The following is a 27,077-nucleotide window of genomic DNA, read 5'->3' on the forward strand; positions in this document are numbered from 1 at the left end:
ATTCAGTTCCATTTACCAGGGACAGAATGTGGTCCTGCTACACCTGTGCAAACCCCAGATGGCAAAGTTGTTGCAGAGGTGACACTGAGGACAGAATCTAGTCTGCAGAATCTTTTAGTACTGGTTATAATACGAGCCAGAAAGACCCTAAATTCATATGATGAAATGGAAATATTGTTTTATCCCTACTCAGTAGAATCAAATAAAATAAGGGGCAGCACAGGTGTAAAATTACTGTCCATCTTGAGAGTGACCGCATCAAATACTCCATTGGCTTGAAAAGTGTTTTCTAGAACCCAGCTAGCCAAGAAACAAATCTCAGATTGTGGCCGTTGGCAAAAAATAAGAAGTGGTAATCCAAGTTTGTGTTTTAAATAATTTTCAATTCAAATTAAACACTGAAGTAGTAACTATCAATAAAGAAATAGTAGGTGAAAGAGGGAGGAGGAGGAGAAAGGGAGGAGGAGTCAGGGGCTCTGCCATTTACTTGCTTATAATTTTAGGCATGTCACTAGAGCAAAGATTTGCTAAAACGGAAGACCAAATAAACATAAACTGGGATTTTCAAAAGTGCCTAAAGGAATTAGGCACGAGACTCTCACAGTCAGTTTGAGCACCTAAATCCATTAGGGTGTGATTTTAAAAAAGTGCCTGTCAATATTCAGGCACCTCCCTGATTTTCAAAAGTGTTGAGAACCCAATAGCTCTTATCGATGTTGGGATGCTCAGCACTTTTGAAAACTAGGGAGATGCCTAATTGTCTTAGGACCCTAGCGTTAGACTCCTACTTTTGAAAATTTTGCCCTGAAGCTCCAAGACTCAGTTACCCCATCTCTAAAATAGGACAATACCTACCAGCTTCACAGTGCTGTAGCTGGATATAAAATACTTCAAGCCCTTGGATGAAAGGTGGCATAAAAGGGCAAAGAAGTTTGCTCTAGAAAATACAATGCTTTAAATACATTAAATCAATTGCCATTCCCGATCTCAACACTAAACCACATGGGAGGGGAGGGGGCAGGGAGAGTTATTTTGCTACTTTGTACAGGGGTTGAGCTCAAAGCTTGAGAACTGCCCACCTGGAATTGATGCCACAAACATTTAGCTTCTTCCACTTCTCCAAGTCAGTTAGAAGTGATATTAAACATTATGTGATTTATCTTGTCATGTTTTAATTATATTCATCCCAGAGGCAACCTTGCCCAGTGCTGACACTGTAATTTTAATATACTGCTTACTAAATATGGTGAGGACATCATCTTAGTGAGTCGTTCTGGCTTCCCTCATTCAGGATACACCAAACACTAAAACGCTGCAGAGCACAGCAATACATTTTACACAATTACACAAGACTATTATCAACAAGCTGAAACTGATGGACATGAGACCCGACCTTTTTTTAAAAAACAAACAAACAAAAAAAAACAGTAAACACCATGGCATAAATCCCCTTACAAGTCACAAAGACCTGATCATTATGGATACCTCAAATCTAATACTAGGAGTTGGTGAATCAGAAAATAAATTATTCTTTAAGGCCCCAATCCCGCAAGCACTTAAACAAGTGTTGTATTTAGGCCACTGATTTAAAACAAACAAGCAAACAAAAAACATACCACCTAAGGGAACAAAATTGGTTGCAAATGTGTGAGCACTCCGCACAATTCCAGAGGAAGGGCAACCTCAGAAGCACATTTCCCCTCAAAATGCAAATCTCAATGTAACAAACCTCTAATTTATCAACTTTGGCATAGATGTTGTTCATTTCTACCACCTTGGCTTTAATGAGCGGAATGGTCTCGTCCAGGATCTGGGATGTATCGCTTCTAATCTGCACAGAAAACAAAAGTATCTCACAGCAGAAAGCATCATCATGATAAATACACAGCACCTCAACAGCAACTTTCACCTGACCATTTCAAAGCACAAGCTTTAGTAGGACAAGATGTAATGGGCTTAATCTGTAGCAAGGGAGATTTAGGTTAGATATTACGAAAAACTTTCTAACTCTAAGGGTAGTTAAATTCTGGAATAGGTTTCCAAGAGAGGTTTTGGAATCCCCATCATTAGAGGTTTTTAAGAATAGGCTGGACAAACACCTATCAGGGTTAGTCTAGGACTCTAAATTTACTTGGTCCTGGTTCTCCACAGAGGGCTAGGCTTGATGACCTATTGACGTTCCTTCCAGCCCTACATTTCTATGATTCTATGATTAATTAGGCAAATTACAAAGCACCCCACTGAAAGAGCTATTGTTCTACCTAGGATACAAATAAGGAAACTGAAGTTTTATGACTTTCCCAAGTCGTTCAGGGAGTCAGTGGAAGAACCAGGAGTAGAACCCATGATCCTGAGTGCAAGCCCTTGCCTACTCCCAATCTATCCACTAGACCCCAACTACTTCCCCACAAATCTTTTCTCAAGAGAGCTTTTCATTTTCTGTTTGGCAGTTCTACTGTCAATATAGCTAACCATGGTTAAAAATGTATTTATTTTCCTTCCATCCCCTGACTGATTTGATCTGAGAGGCGTTGATCCATATTGGGCGGAATTAACAATTTCAAATAGTTTTTTATAAGGATAACCTATAGTTTAGCCTACAGCTATCAGCCCTTGTAGCTGATGAAAAAAATAGGTTGATTCTTAGAGCTTGTCTACAATTAAAACGCTGCGCCACTGCATTACTTCAGTGCAGACACAACCTGCGCCGACGGGAGGGGTTCTCCAATTGGCACAGGTAATCCACCTCCCTGAGACAGAATTCTTCCATTGACCTAGCGCTGTGTACACAGGGAGTTAGGTCAGTTTACCTAAACCACTCAAGGGGGTAGATGTTTCACACCCTCAAATGTAAACTGACCTAATTTTCTAGTGTAGACCTCAGTGCCTTAGCCATCACCAAATCCAGTAAGAAAGGCAGAGACCATTTAAACTTAACTAACATTGTTTATTTGTGCTGCAGACAGGCACTAAGCACAGAAATGTGGGAACTGTCATCCTGGATCAGACCTGTGGTCCATCTAGTACAGTATTTTGTCTATAACAGTGCGCTGTATCAGATGTTTTAAAGAAGCAAGAATATCCATCATGCATAATTATGGCATAAACTGCACAGAGGAAGTAGTTCCTTCCTAACTCCTGTCAGTAACTGGTAACTTGTGCCCTGAAGCAGGAGGGTTTATACCCCTTGCATACATTTTTATTTTATCTAATGGAAACCGTGGCTGTTTGTATTAACATTATTTGTACTACTGTATGGCCAAGAAGACTCAGCCACAGATCAGGGGCCCATTGTGTTAGGTGCTGTACAAACACACAAAAAAAGATAGAGCCTGCTATAAAGACCTTGTTGTCTAAGTATGAAAGATAGGAGACAGCAACTGGATACAGAGAGATGGGAAGTACAAGAAAACGACACAGTATTGGCCATCATGATCAGCAGTGATATCAGTGCACCAGCAGCCTAATCATTTTCAAGTTTTTTGGAGGCATCATCTATATCAATGTCTGATCCTTATTTGGAGTTCTGTGAAGCATGAAGTTAGTGAAAACTGAGTATTACCCTGTTTGGTATATAAACAGCCTTCAGTGATTAACTTAGTGAGAACTAGTCAGATACCATAGCTGTCCTCCAATTTTTGGACCACAAGCAGAACAGAGAGAATACAAAATTAAGTGAGGGATAAGGCAGGAATTGAGAAACAGCTATTCCTCCTGCTCTTCACTTCTAAGATCTAATGTACCATGACTTCTAACTAGTATATTAGAAAATGAATCTACAAATTGTACACTGCGCCAAATCATTTATATTATTATGCAGATTGGGGAACTGACCCTGCAGTCCTTACTCAGGCAGAGCCCCCCACACTTTTAACTGTCAACAGTGGGAGTTTTACCTGAGTTAGGACTACTGAACTGAGCCATTAGAGTGTGGAGGTTTGTATGCTTGTTTCATTTTAAAGTATCAGAGCAAACCTGTCCCTCTCTATGTGCTAATGGGTTCTGCCATAAAAAAGACTGCAAGCACTTCCAGACAGGTTGTACAGTAGCAGTGAAGAGGCAGTAATTAGTGCTTCTCTGCTTCTGCTGACTTCTCCCTTCCTAAATTAACAATGGAAGCATCAGAAGTAGCAGCAAAGGAACCAAAAAATGAAGGGCCCAACGCAACAAGCGACACCCCAAACAACTGCTGGAAAGCCATTAATTCAAAAGGAAACGGTGCTGTGGAAGAGGACTCTTGATGGGACTCTCTCCAAGCGGCTTTAACTTCTGTCCAGCAAAGAAGTGGCTTCTTTTAAGTGAATAAAGAAATTCAGGCCTTAATTTAACAAAAACAGCAAATCCCATGCAAACAATGAGATTAGATAAACGGCGCACAGTAGGAACACATGAACTAAAGGAACAACAAGGGTGGCTGGGCCTACTTATACAAGGAATCTCATTGGGCCTAAGTGGGATGGAGCAGAGGAGGGTTTACATAACCTGTGGGCTGTCATGGCTCTGCCTAGAATTATAATTGCTTCACTCTAGGACCACAAGGAAGCCTTCCCCAGAGGCATTTTCTGGCAGATGTTTTGTCCCAGAGGCTGATTTTTTTTTTCCCCGCAGGCCCTTTTCAGACCACTGGCAAACAAGGTTTTATTGGAACTGACTAGAGTGGAATTGGGGTCTTTCAGCTGAGGTGATAATGGAATGAAGCTGGGCTGGCTGACCCTGCAGGATTTTGTTGTGCATTTTGAGATTTCCCCAATTTAAACGTGTCCGCAGTAAAGGAATTTACATAGTGCTTTCTGGGGTGATGGATACCGGAAAAACTTTTAAGTGTAACTATTTTGGAGAAGGGTGTGATTTAACAAAATAGTTATACTGGCACAATTCCTAACATGGACAAATTAAAATCAAGACTTTTCTTTGCATGGATAAACACTTATGCGTGCGATGGTCTTACCATTTGGTCTGGTATGATGGTATGCATCCACGCACGCACCCATAGTACGCTCTAGGATAAGAACAACATATTGTGCACATTATATCTGACAGAAAACCAGCTCAGACAGTGAGATCCCCTCAAAAGGGAACCAGATTCTCTCATTTCCTTTTTTAACAGAAAGGTATTTCTGTTAAACAAATTCACAGAATGGGACAGTTAATACAGAGGAGTCTGGGGATCGTTTGGTTAGCGCCCTTTAAGCCAGGGGCAGACAGAACACTCTGCTACACAATATTTACAAAACACTGATTGGTGACAAGTTTGGAGTAAGTCATTTAATTTGCGTAAGATTGAAAATTGACCCTCACATTATCCAAGATAAGGCAGCAAACCGTGTTGTCCAGTGTTGGTTAAAAAGGAGCTGGGGAGAAACCACTTAGAGAGCCTACCACTAGATAACTACAGTACATACAAACGCAGTTTGGGGATGTAGCCAAAACAACTAAGAAGTTATTCATACCATGTTCAGTGAGGGCAAAAATTATCACCACAGCAAGGTCAAAGCAGCCATGGAATAAAATCTAAATTGTCTTTGAGGGCAAAAAAAAACCACTAGCACAAGATGCAGGAGAGAAAATTTTCCAGCAAGCAGTCAGTGATGAAAGGAAATGATATGCAAATATGATTCAAGAAGAGTCATTCTGCAGCCGTCTGCAGAACCACAGCGACAGAAGAGTTCAAGAGGAGTCAGCCCATAACAAAGAAGGGAAGTACTTCTCTTGGTATAGTAACCTTTTTCCAGCCAGAGAAAGCATGACTGGTCTGGAAATTCCACACGATAAAACAAGATTAATTTCCCCTACATGCAATCTGTTATACTTTACTTTATTGAAGATTAAACTGGTGCTCAGCACAAGTACCAGAGCACAATGGTCCACAGGAAAAATCTGCATTCCCATTACTAAGCTTTGCTATGTTAACTTGGAAGATTAAAACATTTTGAGCTTTGTTTAACAACAATTTGAGTCAGCAAGACAAATCTCAGGGAGGGAATAGGCTGAGAGCAATAGCCTAATACAGAGAGTAAACTGAGTAATAATGGAGAACTAAGACACAAGCCAGGAACGGCATGCAAGCTCCAAGTAGGACAGATATCCAGACACAGTAAAACCTAATGCTGCACATAAAATGGCATACTTGAATGGGAGAGCTTTCTGCATCAAGGCCAAAGCCTTAGAACCAAAACATGCAGCGGACTTCTAGCGGCATCAGTTAAATAAGAACTGTGCCAACATCGGAACCTGAGAACCAAAGCACACACTGGAGTTTAAATGGTGCCAATTCAACATGGATAGATTTTTTATATAATATTTTTAAACAAATTTATAGTTAATAGCTGAAGTCATATTCAACACAACAGAATCCATGTGTGTGGCTGGAACAATAACTGAAAGTCAAAGATTATGTCCAAAATCTGGTAATCCCAGAGATATATTTATTTGAAATTAGAAGATATATCTGTAGGTTCCCATCCTTTGCTCTGGGCACCCAAACCATGGGTTAAAACACACGAAATAACACAAAAGGGACTATGCATAAATATAGCCACCCCAGCCCTCAGTTTACTTTCTCCTCAATTGCTGGAAAAAAGAGAGAGCAAAGGTGGGAGGTTGGCAAATGCAGGTTTGGAAAGATCAATGAGGGGAGCGAGTTCTGAAAGAAGTTGCCCCCACCCTAACAAACAAACACAGAAAGAATGGATTTCCTTTCTTTTAGATCAGGGTTCGTCAACCTTTCAGAAGTGGTGTGCCGAGTCTTCATTTATTCACCCTAATTTAAGGTTTCGCGTGCCAGTAATACATTTTAATGTTTTTAGAAGGTCTCTTTCTCTAACTCTATAATATAGAACTAAACTATTGTTGTATGTAAAGTAAATAAGGTTTTTTAAATGTTTAAGCAGCTTCATTTAAAATTAAACTAAAATGTAGAGCCCCCAGGACTGGTGGCCAGCACCCAGGCAGTGTGAGTGCCACTGAAAATCTGCTCGTGTGCCGCCTTCAGCACCCATGCCATAGGTTGCCTACCCCTGTTTTAGATCAAGGACATTCCAGCCTGACAGTCTCTGCCAAATTTTAATGTGGCTGTAAGTCTTAGGGGAGGAAAAGAGGATCTGTCACAAAACAAGGTCCCAAAACATCTAGGTTTTATAGGCTAAAAACCAACACCCGGGCAGCAAGATTCTAGTTGGAATTCAAGCCTACCTCAAATTCATGCCTAGAGTCTTTGAATCGCACCCATAATTTGTATGCAGAGTTACCACTGCTGTGCTGCGAAACCAGGTAATTGTGTGGAGCTATGCACAATTAGCCAGTTGCACATGATCTCACAAAATTTATGGGTAACATCATGGTATTGGCATGAACACACTAGACACAAATTTTGAGTGCACAGTTGTGTGCCTAATATGCTGATTAAAAAAACAAATTCATGACAATTCAACAATGAAAACACAAGTGAAATGGCCAGGTAAGATTTTGGTCTTAACCATCTTTAGTTATAAAATTTTAGCACGTCTTATTGGGGTGGGTAATTTATTGAAAAACAAAAGCCATGATCCTCAGAAATTACACACAATAAACAAAACATCTTACCTCAGCTGGAAACATATTATAGAACTCTGACAGGTGCTTCTTGATATTAGTTAGATGGATCTGGTATACAGTTAGACAAACACACCTAAAGAAAATGTTTGCTATGGACTGTAATGCAATACTGAACCAATGCACATAATGAGAAAGACAAAAGAATTGCCAATGGAAGTCTGCATCCTTAGAAATGGGTGGGGTGGAGAACAAAGTCAAATGAAATTTGAACAAAATGCAAAGCTGTCTGCAAGAAGAGCCCTGTGAAGAACTCAGGATTTGCACCCAATGAGGGACAAAACTACCCTCAGTAGCACAGAAGCTAAGACAACACTGAAATCTCCTCTAAGCCTGATCCAAAAATCTTCAAGTGCATCGTGCCATTGTGATTTATTCACTTTATTTTTTAATATAACACTTTACGTGGCCATTGTCATGTACAACAGCAGGGTTAAACACAGCACAGAGCTGTCCAAAGCAGTGATACTCAGATCTCAGTGGTTCAGCAGCCAAATTAGTGATCAACATTACCCAAAAGAGCCACAGTAGTGTGAATTCGTTTCATTTACCTTTAACATATTTACATATATTATTCTCACAGCAAAATGACTGACCAAGTATTCTACCATTGCTTAATAACATAGAAAAAGCACCCTGATTGGTTAATAGTTTAGACAGGTTAATAATTAAATCACACAGTGTTTTAATATCACGTGCCGCAGAGCCGCAGGAGATAGGTTGAAGAGCTACTTGCAGCTCCCGAGCCTCAATCTGAGTATCACTGGTCTAAAAAGACAAGTGGGTGCAATAAAATAGGGACCAGAGACAGCTATAACGTCTCACATCTCTTTTGGGGTATTCTGCTTTCAGAGCCTCCCATGTGGTGACATCTCAGTGTCTGTACTTTATTTCTAAGACTATCCAGCTCTGGAGGACACTAATAGATATTCTACTTGATGGGAAATATCCCACTGCAAGAGATTACACTAGCAGAGATTTCCAGGTGTCCATGCATTCCCTTCAAGGATTAAAAAATCAGAGCAAAGTTGTGAATTTTCACATATGACTAAGCTGGGGGGGGGGGATTGTTTGTTTTTAAGAGCAGAGAAGGGCAGCGGGAAAAAGACCCCAGCAATTCCAAGAGGAAATGAAAAGAGTAGAATTGGATGGTTTATAGGATATCAACATTTCACCCTTAGATCACTAATTCAAATCTGGACCAACTCAGAACTTGTTAATTATATTTGGCTAGCTGTGAAATTAGTGGCTGTTGTGAAATTAATTTGCTGGGTCCAAGTCCATGTGCTACAGGACAGTTGTACATTTAAAAAAAAAACAGTTCCACAACTGGCACCCATGCTGGCAGTCACAGAGGAAGACCAAAGACCTAACCCTCCACCCAGATGTGTTCAAGGCAGATCTGAAGAACAATGAAGTGTGTGTTTCTTAACTGTGGCCAGCAGCAGATTTTTTTTGCTGCCACGACAGCCTCCAAAGCATGAGTGGAGATTGTGGGGGCAAACCGGCAGCCTCTCCCTGCAGCACCAAGCTGTTGCTCATAAACAGCTGTTACCAAGGGCAGTGAGATGTGCTGCACTGGTGTTTATGCGGGTGCTGCCAGCAGGGATTGGTGCCCTGCACCACACAGCCTCCTTGGGGGCTCCAGATAGCACCTCTGGAGACACGTGGGGCTAGTGTGCACAATGCCAGAGCCAGCTATGGCGTTTGGTCGCTGGGACGCTTCCTGGGGAAGCTCACTCACTCCTGCCTGGCCAGGTCACAGGGAACCTGGGACTCAACAGGTGGCCGGTGAGTTCTTGACCCACTGTCCCTGAGGCAGGCTCTGAAGGGCCATGGGAGGCAAGGACTGCGAGACTGGCCACACTCTGAGGCCACCAAAAATGATGTTGTGAGAACCCTGCTCTGCCCATGTTACCTGCTCTACAGATAAATAGAACAGTTCGGTTTTCGTGGTTAAAGTACTATACCTCCCAAGGTACACCGCCTGTGGTCCTAAACTACATCTTCCTGTGGCTGGATCTACGCTTCTTACTACTTCACTATTACAACTTGTGAGTCAAGAACATTTATTGGTGAAGACAAGCAGCATGCTCAAAGCAGAAAAAAAAATCACCATTATGTAAATGCTTTACGGAACACTTGATTGAAACACACAAAAAATTCCCCTTGCCTCTTGTTGGCATGTCAAAAGGCCAAATTATTGTTAAATACAGAAGTTGGAGTAAATCCAAAAATTACATGATAGTTATCAGATTCTCAGACACTGTTTAATGTGCTGTTGCAAGGAACCTGTCACTGCAGGTACTGCACTGCAAGGCACAAAATCAGCACACGAAGTGCAGCTCTTTGATGTTCCCAGATAAGGTCAATCTGTATACAAGCTAATTATTCATAGCCTGCAGGTTGTGGAAAAATATTTTCATGAGTAAAGCGAAGATGAAACATGGAAACTACGTTAGTGTTGGCTGTAGAGGAGGTTGGAAAGACGGAAAGTCTCATGGGAGCTCTGAAAGCTCACAGACCCCTCACCTGAGCAAGATATGATTTCCTACAGGATTCAGCCAACAGTGTAAGGTGTGCTCCTGACCAACAGGCAGAAGGATTCAATGCTCACAGAAGCTTTAATGAAAATCTCCCACAGGACAAATCCAGATGAGAGATGGACTATTTCTTTGGTTGCCCTTTATTTCATCTGATATAAAACCACCAGCAGTGCAGAGTCACCAAGTCTAATCACTTGGCTTGAGCAACTCCTAGCATAAAATTGAAAAAGTCGTCATCTTACAAGAGACCTCAACCAGCTTTTTGGTCCTGAAACCTGAGTGACTTCTCTCGGCGGTCAGAAAACACTACATTTTGGACAGACTATAAATGCCATATTAGAGCATCTTAAACTTATACATAGGTGTCAAGATACTCAGACCTCTGAGTTTCATATGCTCCTTTACAGCTATTTTTGTCAAAAGCAGAATGGAAACAGGATTGTGTGAATGCCCATTAATGCTCAACTGTACTTTCAAGATGTTTCTCCTCTGAACTCCTCAGAAACCCGGGAAGACCTCTCTCTGTTTATCAACATGCAAAGTCTCTTCTTCTGAAAGTAATGATACTTTCTCTTCATGACAAATGGCTATGCCTCTGACACAGCTACATTCAGTGTTGAGTGGGAGCACGAAAAGGAGTGGCAACTGGATACAGTGCTCCAGTGTCCAGTTTGCAGGAAGCTTCGGAAAATTCTCAGTACTAAAGTTTTGAAGCGGCCATTCTCCTCAAGAAGCTTGCTGCCAGGACTGGTCATCCCACTGTGAAAGCAAAGGACCAAATGGTTTGGAGACAGAATTATCCTCTTGCCCTTAGAAATGACATTCCCTCCAGGACAACAGTGAGACTCATGGGCAGGGCAGCAGAAGGAAGTTTACACGCCTGCCTATTGGTATCTGTTTAGGGGGGGCATCGATCAGTGTTCACATCACACTCCGTGTGAGTACTCGGCCCGGGCCAGGGAAGCTAGTGATCCAATCAACGAACCAAATTCGGGGATGAATCCTGGTTACGTGACACCTGAGACATGTTGTGCATATGCTAAGAAGTGGACAGCAGAGGACTCAGTCTGTAGGGCTGTCAGTCCAACCTTCCACTTGCACTTTAAGAAAATATAAATTGGGGAATATCTGCTTTGCAACTGCCTAAGCAACCTTGACCTTCCAATTCCCCCCACTCTCCCGTAGTCTCTCCTCATTATCACAGGAGATCTTGGATGGTGAGGACTTTTTCCTGCCCCTTTCCATTTATGCTGCATAATTCCCAAGAATCACATAGAGAAGCAGTTCCCCAAGCTATGGTTCATGGAGAATTTGTTGGCTGATCAGATGCAAGTGGCTCTCCTCCTGCTTTCCAGCTGCTATATATCTTTATCAAGATGGTTAAAGGTACATTTAACACTTACTCAATATCACTTCCCCATGTAAACAACTGATGTAATTGCCACAGGGATGTATGCAGTAGTGCAAGTGGGTGAGGAGGAATGTGTGTGGCTGCTAACAAACAGGGAGATGGTCTGCACATTAGTGAATAGGAAGGGAGACAATCCCTCTATTCAGATATGGTCCACACTATAAAACTGTAAGAGAACCCCTGAAATAGTGTCCTATCCTCTAATGTGTAAGGAAGATGCACACTGCAGCTTTGGATTGCCCTAGCCAGTTTGAACTCTTCCACATCAGGGGGAGGAAGGAAGAGGTAAAGTTGTCTAAAAAATGGCATTGTTTTCTTTACCATGACCATCTCCAAATAGCCTGCATGCAGCTGGATCTCTCTACAGAGCAGCAAAGCAATATCTTTCCTTGGTCCAACTGTATCTCATCCACTCTCCTGCTGTTCTCAAGTTCATCACAAATGATTAGGGAATGACAATGGCTGGGGAGCTTGTATGGTACAACCGCTCCTCAACACACAATCATAATCATCCCTGTGTTACCTTGTGCTCCCCCGATTGTCTGTTGCATCCATCCCAGTTGTGTCTCATCTCACACATGGACAGTAAGCTCTTTGGAGCAGGGATTGGTTTTATGTCTCTACAGCACCTAGCACAAAAAGGGCCTAATTCTTGTCCAGGGCCTCTGGCTGCTACCATAGTGCAAACAGTAAATAATTAATATTAAATAAATGATGCCATTGCCCCCACATCAGCCAGCCTGGCACCACCACCTGGAACTGATCCAAATATTGAGACACTAGAGCATGGAGTCTTCAAAGAATGTTCCATGAAACTCCTCTTAAATAAAGGGAAGCTTCTCAAGAGAAATAAAGTCTTCTGAAAAAAAACCCATTCAATTCTATCTCTGGTATGCCATTAGGGTTTATTTTACTATATTTATCAAAGTCAGAGGGAAAAATAAAGCACGATACTAACCAAGCTGGGGAAAGGACAAAAAAAAAGAAGCAAAATGTAAAAGTTGTGCGTGTTGGACTTTCACATGTACAAACAACAGCAGATCAGGAGATCTCCTAGATGCCTGTACAGTGACCTGTACAGAGCTTGTGAAAGTTAAATACAGTGCTCCAGTCTAGGGTCTTAAATATTAGTGCACGGGACTGCCACCTTGTGGCTCAACCGCCACTGCTCTGTGTAATAAAACCATCTCAGGGGAGGGAAGAGTTATCAAGATGGCTGCCTCAGGAAATACTTGTGTGTTTTTTTTTCCCCTCCCCACTGCTAACTGCTGCCCTGTTTGAGCAGCATGGTTTCTAAATCACTACCAACATGGCCTCCTCAGAAACCTACTGGAGAGAGCTGATAATAGTGTCAGTAGGGTGAATCAGAGTTATAAGCTAAGCACATACCACATCAGTCACGCCACAGAACTCATCCAGCCTTATTAACATCTCTTCTATAGTTTCTTCTACTTCTTTTACCTGAAAAACAAATATATATATTTATTATATGTATGTATGTATGTATGTAGTTGCTTCTGTGAATTAAAGGCAGCGCAGCCTTGTCAGAATGAATATCAGCGAGAGCCGAATCCTGTTTTGATCAAAAGTATGTTTATTTGTCAAAAGCTAAATCTGGGAATGGAAGGAAATTGTTTTGATTTCAGGTTATCCATAAGATATGGTACATCATCCTTTCCCACTCAGAAATATAGAATCTAGGTCAACCTGAGGAATTTTCAAGCAACCACAGTCTAGCCAAATCCAAGAGTTAAAAAACCATGAGTTGGGTGCCCAAAATCATAGGATTGTTTTAAAAATCATGAGATTTTAAATAATTTTAAGTTATTTTTTTATTTGCTTTTGAGCTTTTGGGTTTCATGTTTTCAAACTTACTTCCTCAGTCAGGAGGGCCTGACACTTACCTTAACTTTCATTGATATATATATAAAAAAGTAAGATCTCTCGTACAACAAGATTCCAGGAACTAGGGCTTCATGAAAAGCTCCAAAAATCACAAAACTTTGAGATAATGACATAAGAGCTGGCAACAATGCAATCAGCCAGATTCTCTTCCAAGCCTGGTATCTTCTGGGTATACCACTATGTAAGATGACTCCATTACACATGTAATAGGTGTTTTAAGGTTCTGATCCTGCAATAAGTTCTCTGTATCACCCCCACTGATTTTAATGGCAGTCCACCCAGAGATGGCTCATTGCAGGAACAGCCCTTCCTGTTTAAAAGCTCAGCCTCTGTTTCAAAGACAGAAGAAATCACTCCATTCCAAAACCATCACTAACACTTGGATATAAATAATACCAAAGTGTGATTTAAAGCTCAAATACCTGTTATAGCCCATGTTATTTTTACTGACAGATTTTTTTTTAAAAATCCATTAGAAGACCTACATGACATATCTAGAAAAAAAACACTTTGAATATATTAATGCACAACTCCCTTGAAGAATAGCCAAAAACTCTTGGAATACATTTTTCGGGAGGGTCACTTTACTGTTTTCTCATAAATTTATCAAGGATGAAGCAAAAATTCAGAAATACTGCAGATCTCAACAGAAGAGTTACATCTGTGGCTGTCTGAAGCCAAGACACTCAACATACCCTCTGTTTGCAGACAGACAGGAAACCTGCCGAATTGTTGCTATTTATATGAAACCTGGCAGTAAAAAGCTGTGATCATAGAGGATCTCGGTAAAGTGGTGTGACCTATAAGGCAGACAGAACTATCCATAGCCTGAAAATTCATTCTGGTAATATTTTCAAAAATAAATTAAATCATCAGGATATTAAAATAGAGAGATTGTAAACAGAATAAGTGTTTTTACAGTATAATTTGTCCCTAAAATTTAATCAGTTTTTGAATCCTGGATCCAACCTTCTGCCTCTGTCTTGGGACATGCACTGAACAGGTGATTTCTAACTCAGCCTCAATTCTCCCCTCACAATCCACGGCACGAAAATACTGCAACTGAACAAAGGTTTACAGATCAAAGGGAAATTATCCCATTTGTAAGGTTAGTTTGCTTAAATGTTCATTAAGAAAGCCAACTAAGGAGAGAAACAAGAGTAAAGGTGTCTAAGTAGGGTCCTTTATCATTCTAACTCATACTAACAATGATTTGTTCAGCTTTTATCCTAAATTTACTATTATTTTGCCTGGAGAAAAGAAGATTGATTTAAGTTGCCACCATGAGCTTCAGACTGGGTAGATATCAATAGAGCACTCAACAGCGTACCGGTGCCTGACAATACAGATAAGAAAATCCCTGTCCCAGGGAGCTTACATGCTAATATCAGATATTGCATAATAAAGGAAAGGTACACGATGGAAGAGAGGGGGTTGGAGGAAGGATGGGGTAATAACAATGACATTTCTTAGTGAGGGCTAGTGCACAGCTTGGTGGAGTACAAACTTTGTTTTTATTAATAGAATAAATTACAGTAGCTTGAACTTGATACGGTGGAGGAGCAAGTGCCAATGGAAGGGGGTGATGTGGTCAGGGAAACAGGCAAGGAAGATGATCTTGGAGACTAGGTTTTGAATGAACTGAAGGTGGGTTCCATGCTGTGCAATTCATCAGCCAGTTTTACTCTGCAAAATGTCATTTATACAAACAGAACAACCGAAATACTTCACATAGTTTGACTCAATATCCGAGCAAAAGGTCAAAGGCCTTCAGAAGCATAAGAGCAATTTGCAGTTGAGATTGATAGTGAAACAGTCAGGGCAGCAGAGTGAGGCAGGGAGTCTGTTCCAGACGTCAGGAGTTGCAGAGGAGACAGCTCCTGCACCAACAGTAATAAGATTGCATGGAAAGAGGGGGGAAAGCCTAATGACACAAGTGTGAGGGAGAGGAGGAAAGGAAAGACAAGCGCTGCACAAACATCGACTCTGCATTCTTAGTACTCGGGGAGGGGCTGCCACTGGAAGCAGCCCAAGGAAAGATGACAGAACTACATCCATTCATAGAATCATAGAATATCAGGGCTGGAAGGGACCTCAGGAGGTCATCTAGTCCAACCCCCTGCTCAAAGCAGGACCAATCCCCAGACAGATCAGATTTTTGCCCCAGATCCCTAGATGGCCCCCTCAAGGATTGCACTCACAATACTGGGTTTAGCAGGCCAATGAACAAACCCTCCTTGTAAACTGTGGCCACTAATCCAGACTATGGCCTCCTTGCAGGTTGTAGAGACTGGATTCTATTGCCTCCTAAACCCCCAGGGTTGGAAAGGAAGGGGGTATCTGCATTTGACCCCTAGTGAACAAAGATTCAAATTGTTTAAAATACTTGTGAATTAATAGTTTGAGTGATATCTGCGGATAGGAAACTTACTTCCTACGGAGTGAGGATGATATTTAGGCAGCACCAGCTCGCTCACTGCACATGTGAATAGGCAAAAGTTAAAAGGTCAACATAACTGTATAATCTTTGCAGCAGAAAATTACAACACACTCTGGATTAAAGATTTTGACCCTATTCACGCTAAAAACTACAAGTGTGTAAGGCAGGGGTAGGCAACCTACAGCACGTGAGCTGATTTTCAGTGGCACTCACACTGCCCGGGTCCTGGCCACCAGTCCGGGGGGCTCTGCATTTTAATTTAATTTAATTTTAACTTCAAATGAAGCTTCTTAAACATTTTAAAAACCTCATTTACTTTACATACAACAATAGTTTAGTTAATATATTATAAACTTATAGAAAGAGACCTTCTAAAAACGTTAAAATGTATTACTGGCATGGGAAACCTTAAATTAGAGTGAATAAATGAAGACTTAGCACACAACTTCTGAAAGGCTGCCAACCCCTGGTGTGAGGTAAATTCACTTCCCATGGCTGGGGCTCCTAGGCACTATCGCAAAAGACATAATTAATAAAGCAAACAAATACTACTGCAGTACTTCTCAACCTATTCTATAGTAGGACCCTTCCCATTTAGCAACATGAGAAGGACAGGGTGTCGTGACTCCTCCTCCATCTGAGAGCCGATGAACTAATGAGAGTCTTCACGCAGCTAGAGCAAGATTACTACAGAAGGCAGGAGCAGATCAGTGGCTAAGGGAAGAGAACGCAGTCTGGATGGAATGCAAGGGTGATAGCAGCAGCTAAGGAGGAGTAGGAGGGGAAAAGTTCAGGAGAGCAACACTCAGAGGCCAGGAAGGGAAAACCATGAAATCACAAAATGGGTGGAGGGAAGGAGCAGAACAACGCACCAAGCACATGGAGGCAGGAAATGAAGCTGACATCTGTTTTCACAAGAGCAGCAACACCACAATAAGCTGCACAAATGGAACAAGATCAATTCAACCTGCAAACACACATTACTAATGCTAATATTTTGCACCTCAGTAACATCTCACTCTTTGCAAACATTAAGAAATTAAGCTTCAAACCCCATCTCCATTTTACAGATGGTTAAACTGAGCCACAGAGTAGCAGAATGACTTGCCTTAGAGCACACAGCGAGTCTGTGGCACTAAGGCAATAGCAGACATCTCAGGCACCTGCTCAAGGTTATGGAAGGAATCTAAGACTTATACACCTACCCAGCCAGTAAGACCAAACCTTTGGCAAAAGAACTCAGCCATGGCAGTATTACAAGAGGAGGGATGGGATGCGGTGTGTGTTTGCACAGGAAATGTATATGTCCCATTTTCTAAGTGGTGTGGGTTCTTGGTCAGATATCGTATATGAAGTTCTGCCAAAAACGTCTTAGTTTTATTTCACCGACCAATGAGGCAAGATTAAAAAAAAGGGTGCATGTATAGTCTTGAGAAAAGACAACTGAGAGAGGACCTGATAAAAATCTTCACATATGTTAAGGGCTGTTAAAACTTTCTAATTGTAAGGATAGTTAAGTTCCGGAATAGATTTCCAAGGGAGGTTGTGTAATCCCTATCATTGCAGGTTTTTAAGAACAGGTTGGACAAACATCTGTTAGGTATGGTCTAGATTTATTTGGTCCTGCCTCAGCACGGTCTGGACATAATGACTTGTTGAGGTCTCTTCCAGCCCTACATTTCCATAATTCTATGAAATAAGTGTATTGTTCATACAACACTATGAACGGGCCTGGTAAAGGAGAGACAGAATCCCTACCTTAGCTTACTTTCTAAGGGCCCTGATTCTCCTCCCATTGGCATCAGTGGAAGTTTTGCCATGGACTTGAACAGGAAGAAGACCAGACCCCATGACATTGCATGACAACAGAAGATAGCATTTGGTAGTAAGGCCGGGAAAACAAGCAGGATGCATGCTACTAATAAGATCACGTGTTTCTTTTGTTAGACGCATCTTGGAAGTTCCACAATTGCTTTATTCTTAAGATACTATTGCTTTGAAGGGAAGGCTAAAATATAAGGGCCACAACAAATGAGATACACTCTGGTCACAAATATCCCCATATTTTGTAGGTCTTTGATATGCTTAACCTGTAACGTGTCCCTAGAGCTTCCATCTCCTCCATAGACCAAGCACTGTAACAGGAAGGAAGAATGGAAGGAAATGTGGCTATCTTTAGAAAGCCTCAGCAACAGTCAGAAAAATGACTGTACAAAGGACACAAGTAGCCAGCTGGCTAATCACATCTAAAGGCAGTTGGAGAGACACAATATTTACGTATTTATATATAAAAACCAAATGTACACATAAGCCCGTATGTTTGATTGTATCCCTCCCCTCACCCTTTCTACGTTGCTTGCCTTCTTAGAGGGCAAACTCTTTGGGCCTGAAACGATGTCATCTTCTGTGCTTAGTATCAGAGGAGTAGCTGTGTTAGTCTGGATCTGTAAAAGCAGCAGAGAATCCTGTGGCACCTTATAGACTAGCAGACGTTTTGAAGCATGAGCTTTCGTGGGTGAATACCCACTTCGTTGTGAGTATTCACCCACGAAAGCTCATGCTCCAAAACATCTGTTAGTCTATAAGGTGCCACAGGATTCTCTGCTGCTTTTATCTTCTGTGCCTGTACAGCACCTAGGACAAAGGAGTCCTGATTCTGATCAAGGCCTCTAGGTATTACTGCAATATGAACATACAATCAATAAAATAATACAACAGCAGCAGCATCTTGAATGCTCTAAATCACCTCACCAATTTATTTAATGATCAGATTTGCTCAGTTTACAAGTCAGGACAGAAATTTTCTAAGTCTCAGCACTTACAGGCTCAACCTGGTATCTGGAAACCAAGCTGCTTTTTATCCACTTGAGAAAGTGCCACCAGTGATAAAGATCATGGAATCTAAATTCAGCAGGGAATTTTGAGGAAGATACACAAGATTACAGAATGGAGCTTTACTGTTCCACAGTCTTGCAGCACTGCCAGCAGCAAAAGCTTGCTCTCCTCATAAGCTAATAACTTGATTCATAAGAAAGGCACCCTGCATTTTCAAAGCACAGAAGGAAATATTTAAATGCACAACTCCCATTAACATCACATGGCCCTATCTACATGCACATATAAATATGGGCAGAAGGTCTCAGAATTGCACTTGCAGATTTGTACACTTTATTTCCTAATGTGATTTGCATGGTTGCAGATGACAATAATTGAACATGCAAATTGATAAATCATCTGTTTGAGCAATTACCGAATGTGCGTTGTTGTAGGAGCACGAGTGATCTGAATGCTATGTATAACCCATATGTGCAAAATACGTTACACTTCCCCACCCCCATTTAGTCTCCTCTCCCTCTCTGAATACCTGTGAAGTGGCTTTCCCCCTCCCCCTCCCTCCTGGAATGCTTGTGGGATGAATGGGCTTCTTGAACAGATGGAAAATCAGAAGAGCTCCCAGGTAGACAAGGTGTCTGCGACTCTAATTAGGCAACGCTCACACTCCCACTGCATGGACACTGCCTGCACACTGCCCGAGGTGGAATGTAACCAACCAGACGTGGCCAAGTCATCTCTAGTCACAGGCCATGAGGAACAGGTCCTTAAAATTGGAAGGGGGCCATGTGCTCAGGAGTGCACTCACAAGCTTGTACCTCCCGTGAAAACCCTTTGCCCGGACCGTCTGGCCAGTGGTTCACCGCATTGCTTTCCATCATGCCTTGGAAGACTTACCTTCATTGCACCATCCATCGCTCTGCTGTGGGACATTTACCTTGAAGAATCCTGACATCTCCAGTGCCGTGCCTGTCCTGGGAGCATGAGTATGCAAGTATGAGTGTGACCTCCCTCACCTTCTTTTGAGCTTAGCTACCAATATAATAAAAGTGCTGCTTTATGCCAAACTCTGGTGGGTCATTAGTCCTCCCTTAGCTTACTAGCTGGCCCAGTTTTGGGTAACATGCGCTTATCGTTACTACTTGTAAATCTGCAACACAGTCTCATAACATCCCAATAACCATTTAAGTACAGTCACGCATCAAGGCCTAGATTATTTTAACTGTGTGTGAAATCTCTATGATGGCATAGGCCATCACACTATTCACACATACAAGTTTTGCCCAAAGAATGCTAAAAACCTGGCCCTAAATGTCTAAATGGTAGTTGTCTCAATCAGAAGGATCTTCTGCCCAGCTGCAGACAGAGATTAAAAATATTTATATACTACAGCCTCTCTCTTTTTCCTTTTGGATAGAAGGAAGCTCTCCAAGAAGAGTCACAGCCCTGTTGACTCTGAGGAATCATGGTAAAGATTCCAACAGGACTTATCAGTATGCAGTGCAGCCCTGAAGAAGAGCTCTGTGTGGCTCGAAAACTTGTCTCTCACCCCAACAGAAGTTAGTCCAATAAAAAAAATACACCTCTACTCCAATATAACGCTGTCCTGGGGAGCCAAAATAAATCTTACCGCGTTATAGGAGAAACCGCATTATATCAAACTTGCTTTGATCTCCCAGAGTGCGCAGCCCCACCCCCCCAGAGCACTGCTTTACCACGTTATATCCAAATTCGTGTTATATTGGGATAGAGGTGTATTACCCCACCCACCTTGTATCTCTGAGACTTACCAGAACAGATTTTCAGCTGCTGTACACTGGCATAATGATGTCAATTTACACCTGCTGATGATCTGGCCCATCATGTCTATCAAAAGGTAAAGATTTTTGTAGTGCAATTCCCTAGCATAACTTTTACCACAATGAGGTGGAACTCTCTATTCCAGAAGAGAGGGGAGAAATGTTTCCCCTTGGCAGGTTCTGTGCATGATAGCACTGGAGAAGGTCACTGCTGGGGGGGAAAACCACAATGTATTCTCTTCAAATAAAGACTACAGCTTTCTCCTGTGAGCTCACACTACTAAAGGACACATTTAGCGTGTGGATGTGTGCGCATTTAATTCCTGACAATTTTATTTCTTGTACTGAAGTCCTGTAAGGGATCCAAAAAAGTCACGCTCATCTCTTTTTCCCAGCATGCATCCTGTTATAGCTTACCAGGAATGGCGGGGCCACACAATTTCTAGACTGTTGGTAAATAGTACATTTTAGAGTATAAGCAGTAAAGGTTAACACCCTAGCAACTGAGACACAGGAGAAACAAAGTAAGTGCCATTCTACCAACTTCAGTGGAAGCTACATCCATGTACTGAAACTGCATTTGGCCCACTGGCTTCTGTCCTGCTTGGACTAAGGGCAAGTCTACACTATTGTGCTATATGGGCGCCTCTGGTGAAGATGCGCTATGCCGATGGGAGAGCGCTCTCCCATCAGCATAATTACTCCACCTCTGCAAGAAGCAGAAACTGAGGCCACGTCTACACTATGGGATAATATCGAATTAGCTAAAATCGGTTTTATAAAACTGATATTATAAATTCGATTTCATGCGGCATTGTGCGTCCATGGTCCGAGGCTAACGTTGATTTCTGAAGAGTTGCATTGTGGGTAGCTCTTCCGTAGCTATCCCATGGTTCCCGCAGTCTCCCCCGCCCCTTGGAATTCTGGGTTGAATCATTATTGTCGCGGGTGGTTCTGGGTAAATGTCGTCAGTCATTCCTTCCCATTCCTTCCTCCTGGGAAAACATCAGCTGACAATCCTTTCGCGCCGTTTTCCCTGGATTGCCCTGGCAGACGCCATAGCACGGCAACCATGGAGCCCGTTCAGCTTTTTTTTTTTCCGGCACCGTATGTGTACTGGATGCCGCGGAGAGAGAGGCGATACTCCAGCGCTACACAGCAGCATTCACTTGCTTTTGCAATGATAGCAGAGATGGTTACCGGTCGTTCTGTACCGTCTACTGCCAGAGAAAACTGGCAATGAGATGACGGTTATCTCTCCCCTCTGTACTGTCCGCTGCTATCATGAGTGCCCCTGGCTGAAATCGGCCGGGGGCGCAACGCAAAAAGCAAAATTGGGGATTGACTCACTTGGGGACTGAGTCAATCCCTCCCTTATCCCTGGTTTCTAAAAATAGAGTCAGTCCTGCCTAGAATAAGGGGCAAGTGTATTAGAGGACCAGGTGTATCAGAGCACAGCTGCTCCGTGTCAGTATTCACAGGGGTGCCCCTGCAACAACCCACCCGTTGCTTCCCTCCTCCCCCAACCTTCCTGGGATATACCGTGGCAGTGTCCTGCCCATTTGTGTCATGAAGTAATAAAGAATGCAGGAATAAGAAACACTGAGTGTTTAGTGACATAAAAATGAGGGGGAGGCAGCCTCCCGGCGCGATGATAGTCCAGGCAGGACATTAACGGTGTGAGGGAGAGGAGCCCAGCATGCTGCTCGCTATGACAGTCCAGGCAGTACAGAATCTTTTCTTTACACAGGAAAGGGAGGGGGCTGAAAGCCCCCAGTTGCTATGATGAAGCTGGTTATTAGCCGTTCTGTCCTATCTACTGGAGTAACCAGCAATGTTGGCCTCGATGTCAACATGTTAGATATTCATGAGGACAGTTACTAGTCCTATTGCACCGTCTACCACCGGGGAGGGGAGAGGGAGAGGAGCGGATACTGCTCTTCACTGCTGCAGCATCGCGTCTACCAGCAGCATTCAGTACACATAGGGTGACATTGAAAGTAGTCAAGAAATGATTTCTTTCCCTTTCTTTCACGTGGTGCGGGAGGGGGAAGAAACTGAGGAGCTATTCCTGAACCACGCCAGACACTGTGTTTGAACCTACAGACATTGGGAGCTCAGCAAGAATGCAAATACTTTTCAGAGACTGCTGTGGACTGTGGATAGCTGGAGTCCTCAGTACCCCCCTCCATCCATGAGCGTCCATTTGAGGTCTCTGGCTTCCCGTTACGCTTGTCACGCAGCGCTGTGTATCCTGGAGATTTTTTTCAAACGCTTTGGCATTTCAGTGTTCTGTAACGGAGCTCTGATACAACAGATTTGTCTCCCCATACAGCGATCAGATCTAGTATCTCCCGTACGGTCCATGCTGGAGCTCTTTTTGGATTTGAGACTGCATCGCCACCCGTGCTGATCAGAGCTCCACGCTGGGCAAACAGGAAATGTAATTCAAAAGTTCGCGGGGCTTTTCCTGTTTACCTGCCCGCTGCATCCGAGTTCAGATTGCTGTCCAGAGCGGTCAGTGGTGCACTGTGGGATACCGCCCGGAGGCCAATAACGTCGATTTCCGTCCACACTAACCGTAATCCGATATGTTAATATCGAATTTAGCGCTACTCCTCTCGTCGGGGTGGAGTACAGAAATCCATTTAAAGAGCCCTTTATATCGATATAAAGAGCGTTGTAGTGTGGACGGGTACAGCATTAAATCGATTTAACGCTCTTTAAATCGATTTAAACGCATAGTGTAGACCAGGCCTATGTTGGTGTGGACAGCATTTAAGTCAATGTAATTTACGTTGCTCAGGGTGGTGTCTTTTTCAACCCCAAGCGACATAAGTTACATCAACTTAAGAGGTAGTGTAGACCAGCCCAAAGTCTACCAGGCACACCAGGAGAGGGCATTTGTCAACATCACTAACCCTCCCATGACTGGCAGTCTTTGGTCACAAGGACTGGAATAAGAAAGGATACAGGACAGGAGTGATGTTTATCAACAGTGATGTTTATGTTAGTTAAAAAATAGCTTAAGCCAATTCCAGCCAGAGTGACATTATTTAATGCTTTACTGTTGAAAGCATTACTTACCAATGTGCACTCCATATGAGGACCTAATAAAAAAAAGAGAAGAGATACAAACTCTAAGAGCTTACTTGACACTGCCTTTTCAAAATACTCCAATAGGATATCAAAGCAGGCTTAGACAAAGCCAACATCCTGTTTTTACATTGGACTAAGCTGCATGTGTTCAATTGTTTCATAGCAATTGTGAAAACAGGAAAAAGTAGACTGAGCCCCTAATTTACTGCACTTTCTGTAATGGCTCAGAGGGGCCTATAACAAGCTGCAGCATAAATCACACTCATTTTCAACCACCTGTAATTAAGCACTTACTGAGCAGACCATAACAAGCTCCTTTCAGGTGATTATGGAAATTATCACATTTATATGACAGACACCCAAAGCATCTCAGCATTAAGGGTCTGAGAGAAAACCCACTCAGAACATTTCAGAGCTATGAAAACAACATAGCGTGGCATTTGATTCTTAACTAAGGCACAAGAGCACCAGTTCAGGTTGGCATATTAGTCCGTCTCTGTCCCCTTTCGGGACTGCAGTCATATTTAACTTGAAGTGTTTAATAAATAAAGACCTCTGAAGTTCTCAATGCTTTTTTTGTAAAGAAATAAAAGTGAAATGAAAACAATCACTATTTCACTTCTCAGCCTAAGATTAAAAAAAAATACATGTGGGGTCTGGCCTTGAGAGGAGTTTTCCTTTCTGCTTATTCCTTCATTCAAAACCACTGACCAAAACACAAGGCCTGAAACATTTTCTGCAACTTGGTTCTCTCTTCTCTGCCCTTCTCCCACCTATTTAAATCCACTTTCCTCTCTTGCCACTCCCCTGTGAACCCCTTCACTGGCTTCCTGTTTCTCACCACATCAAGTTCAAACTCCTCCTCCACTCCTTCAAAGTCCTATATAATCTCAGCCCTGACTAAGCATCATTCATTTACTCCCAGGTTCAGCATTATGCCCCTATTCATCCCTGAACCATTTTCTAGTTTTGTGCTTCAAGAGCTCTCTCTATCTCTTCTTTAAAACACTTTTCTTCCAGGAAGCTGCCTTCCTTGTGCTCCACACCAGTAACCACTCCCTCCTTCACACAAACTGCTGTCCTGGGTCTGGTGTATCTTAGCCTGTAACCATTTCAGGGCAGGGAATGTTTGTAAAGTGCCATGTTCATTTACAGCAAGCAATATTAATATTCCCTATTGTAAATTAATATTAGTAAGAAACAATATCAAGTTTCTTCTACAAGGTTTTCCTCCAAGCTCTTATCTCCTAGTCAAAAGTTAAACTTCCTTTGTCAGTACCTGAAGCACTCCCTGGGAAGTTAATGGAGACCAAATGAAACAGATGACTCTTCAAAATAATTGAACTGAAGAACTACACATCTCCAAAAAATACTCTAAGTGCACACAGAAACATTCCAATGTTTCTGGAAATTAACTGGCTCTTCAGTAAGATGCCCTCCAAGTCAGGTTCAGGATATTGCAAGAAGAAAACCATAAAGAGGAGGGGAAAAACATTCAAAACAGAACAGGAAACAAGTGCACAGAATTGTGTAAATGAGACAAATAGATTTCTTTAGATCAAAACCAAAAATAAATCAGAGTCTCTTGCAACTCTAGAGGATACATTTGGACCAGATAAAGTTATTTACTCCCATGGAGCATGGGCCCAGCAGTCACACCTTAGAGTCTGATGTAACTTTGGGTTTGTAAAATGCTCTTCTGGACTCCACAATGCCTCTGTCATGCTTCTATAGGTTCATTCTTCATCAAGCATCATATGTTTCAATTACCATGACCAGTCAATGAACATAATTTAAAGTTATCTTCACCATGAAGAAGATTGCATATGTTGTACATTAACTTTTCCTTCTAATTTTTTAATAAGTAATAGCATGAGTTTTAGATGGTTGCTGGTGTTTACTGAGTGTTTTGAGTTTAAATTCAAAGCTTGCCGATGACAATGACAGAGCATAGACCTGAGCTAGCAAGGGCAGACCCCTCTGGAAATAAACATTTAAGAATATCCCACACATGCCATAGATAATTTGTAAATATAGACTGGATTCTTCTGGCATATCATCTATATTGAACAGGATACAAGAGTGTGCAAGACCACCCAGAGAACAGTGCTAAAATAAGTGGTTAATTTCACTTGGAGAAGCAGGATGGAAAGCTACTTACAAATAAAAAAGATCATATGTTGTTTTTATATTCCTTCAGGACCAAACAGCCTGGGTGCTCAGCTGCAACTTGGAAGATGTAGTCAATTTCAATGTGGGATAGTCAATATTCTAGTCCAACAGTTCTCAAACTGTGGGTTGGGACCCCTGAGTGGGTCACAACCTCGTTTTAATGGGGTTGCCAGGGCTGGCTTAGACATGCTGGGGCCAGGGGCCAAAGCCCAAGCCCCACTGTCTGGGGCCGAAGCCTGAGGGCTTCAGCCTTGGGCAGTGGGGCTCAGATTACAGGCCCCTGCCCCTGCCTGGGGCTGAAGCCCTTGGGCTTTGGCTACTCCTGCCCCCTCCACCCCCCATGGGGCAGTGGGGCTTTGGCTTTGACACCCCCTCCCCCAGAGTGGCAATGCTTGGGCAGGATCAGGCTTCAGTTCCCCCTCCTGGGGTCATGTAGCAATTTTTGTTATCAGAAGGGGGTTGTGCTGCAATGTATTTTGAGAACCCCTCTTCTAGTCTTACATATTATTAGGGTTTTAGTAAGTATTACTTATGATGCTTTCCAAAACAGATAAAGATGGAGTTCCTGCTCCAAACAGTTTACACTCTAAGTAACACTGCAATAAAATTATTTCTGCAATGAATGGCTCTAAGTCTGAAATGGATACCACAAAACACCAAAAGTGGATAGCTAGTCAAGTTTCAGAACTTCTTATTTTGCATTTTAGGCAGAATTCCATCCACTGTTGTTTATATATTTGTAGGTTGTATTATTAAAAATATGCTTGCCCCATGTCCACTTTGAGCTTGAAGAATTCAGCTAATCAGATTCTGGATCTGATAACTGGTCTCAATGGTACAATAAGAGCGGAAATTCTTTGGGGATCTCAGTGACGGGGAAACTGCATGGATTTATCTCCTTGAATAGGTACAGAGGGGAAGCCATGCAAAGATCTCAAAACTGTGGGCTCAGCTAAGTAGCCTGGTTAAATGCACAGTACAGAGGAAAACATGTGGGGAGATGAGCAAGAAGAGGGGAGGAGAAGGCAGGGGTGAAACAAATTCCCACAGGGGAAGTGAAAGGGGATATTACACTTTCTGGCTTGGGAACTGTTTGAACAATTAGAGCAGTGTAAAGAATCCCCTAACTCCCCACTACTACCTCCAACCTAGATAATAAATAACCAGGGAACTGTACTGCCAAAAGAGGAAAGAGGAAGAGCTGTCATAGGAGAAGAAATGATCCAGGGGCAGATTTTCCCCTGTCAGAGGACAACTTTAACCATCTTCCCTGGCTGGGGGAC

At 42.4% G+C, this 27,077-nt stretch overlaps 1 protein-coding gene across 3 annotated transcripts in view; it reads right to left on the reverse strand.

Annotated features, from left to right (window-relative positions):
- BCAS4 (breast carcinoma amplified sequence 4) overlaps window positions 1–27,077 on the reverse strand; it is a 63,379-nt gene that overhangs the window by 34,864 nt on the left and 1,438 nt on the right. The window contains exons 2-5 of one of the 3 annotated variants that reach the window (XM_032804032.2): window positions 25,252–25,425; window positions 19,622–19,698; window positions 12,937–13,008; window positions 1,730–1,831 (exon numbers count right to left, since the gene is read on the reverse strand). In XM_032804032.2, the coding sequence (XP_032659923.1) occupies window positions 1,730–1,831; window positions 12,937–13,008; window positions 19,622–19,657 (210 nt within the window). In that variant the 5' untranslated portion in view covers window positions 19,658–19,698; window positions 25,252–25,425. The remainder of the gene's footprint in view (window positions 1–1,729; window positions 1,832–12,936; window positions 13,009–19,621; window positions 19,699–25,251; window positions 25,426–27,077) is intronic. The other 2 variants (XM_032804031.2, XM_032804029.2) reach the window with 2 other exon arrangements.

This window comes from Chelonoidis abingdonii, chromosome 14 (genome assembly GCF_003597395.2).
Source record: "Chelonoidis abingdonii isolate Lonesome George chromosome 14, CheloAbing_2.0, whole genome shotgun sequence".
NCBI classification, from domain to species: domain Eukaryota; kingdom Metazoa; phylum Chordata; order Testudines; family Testudinidae; genus Chelonoidis; species Chelonoidis abingdonii.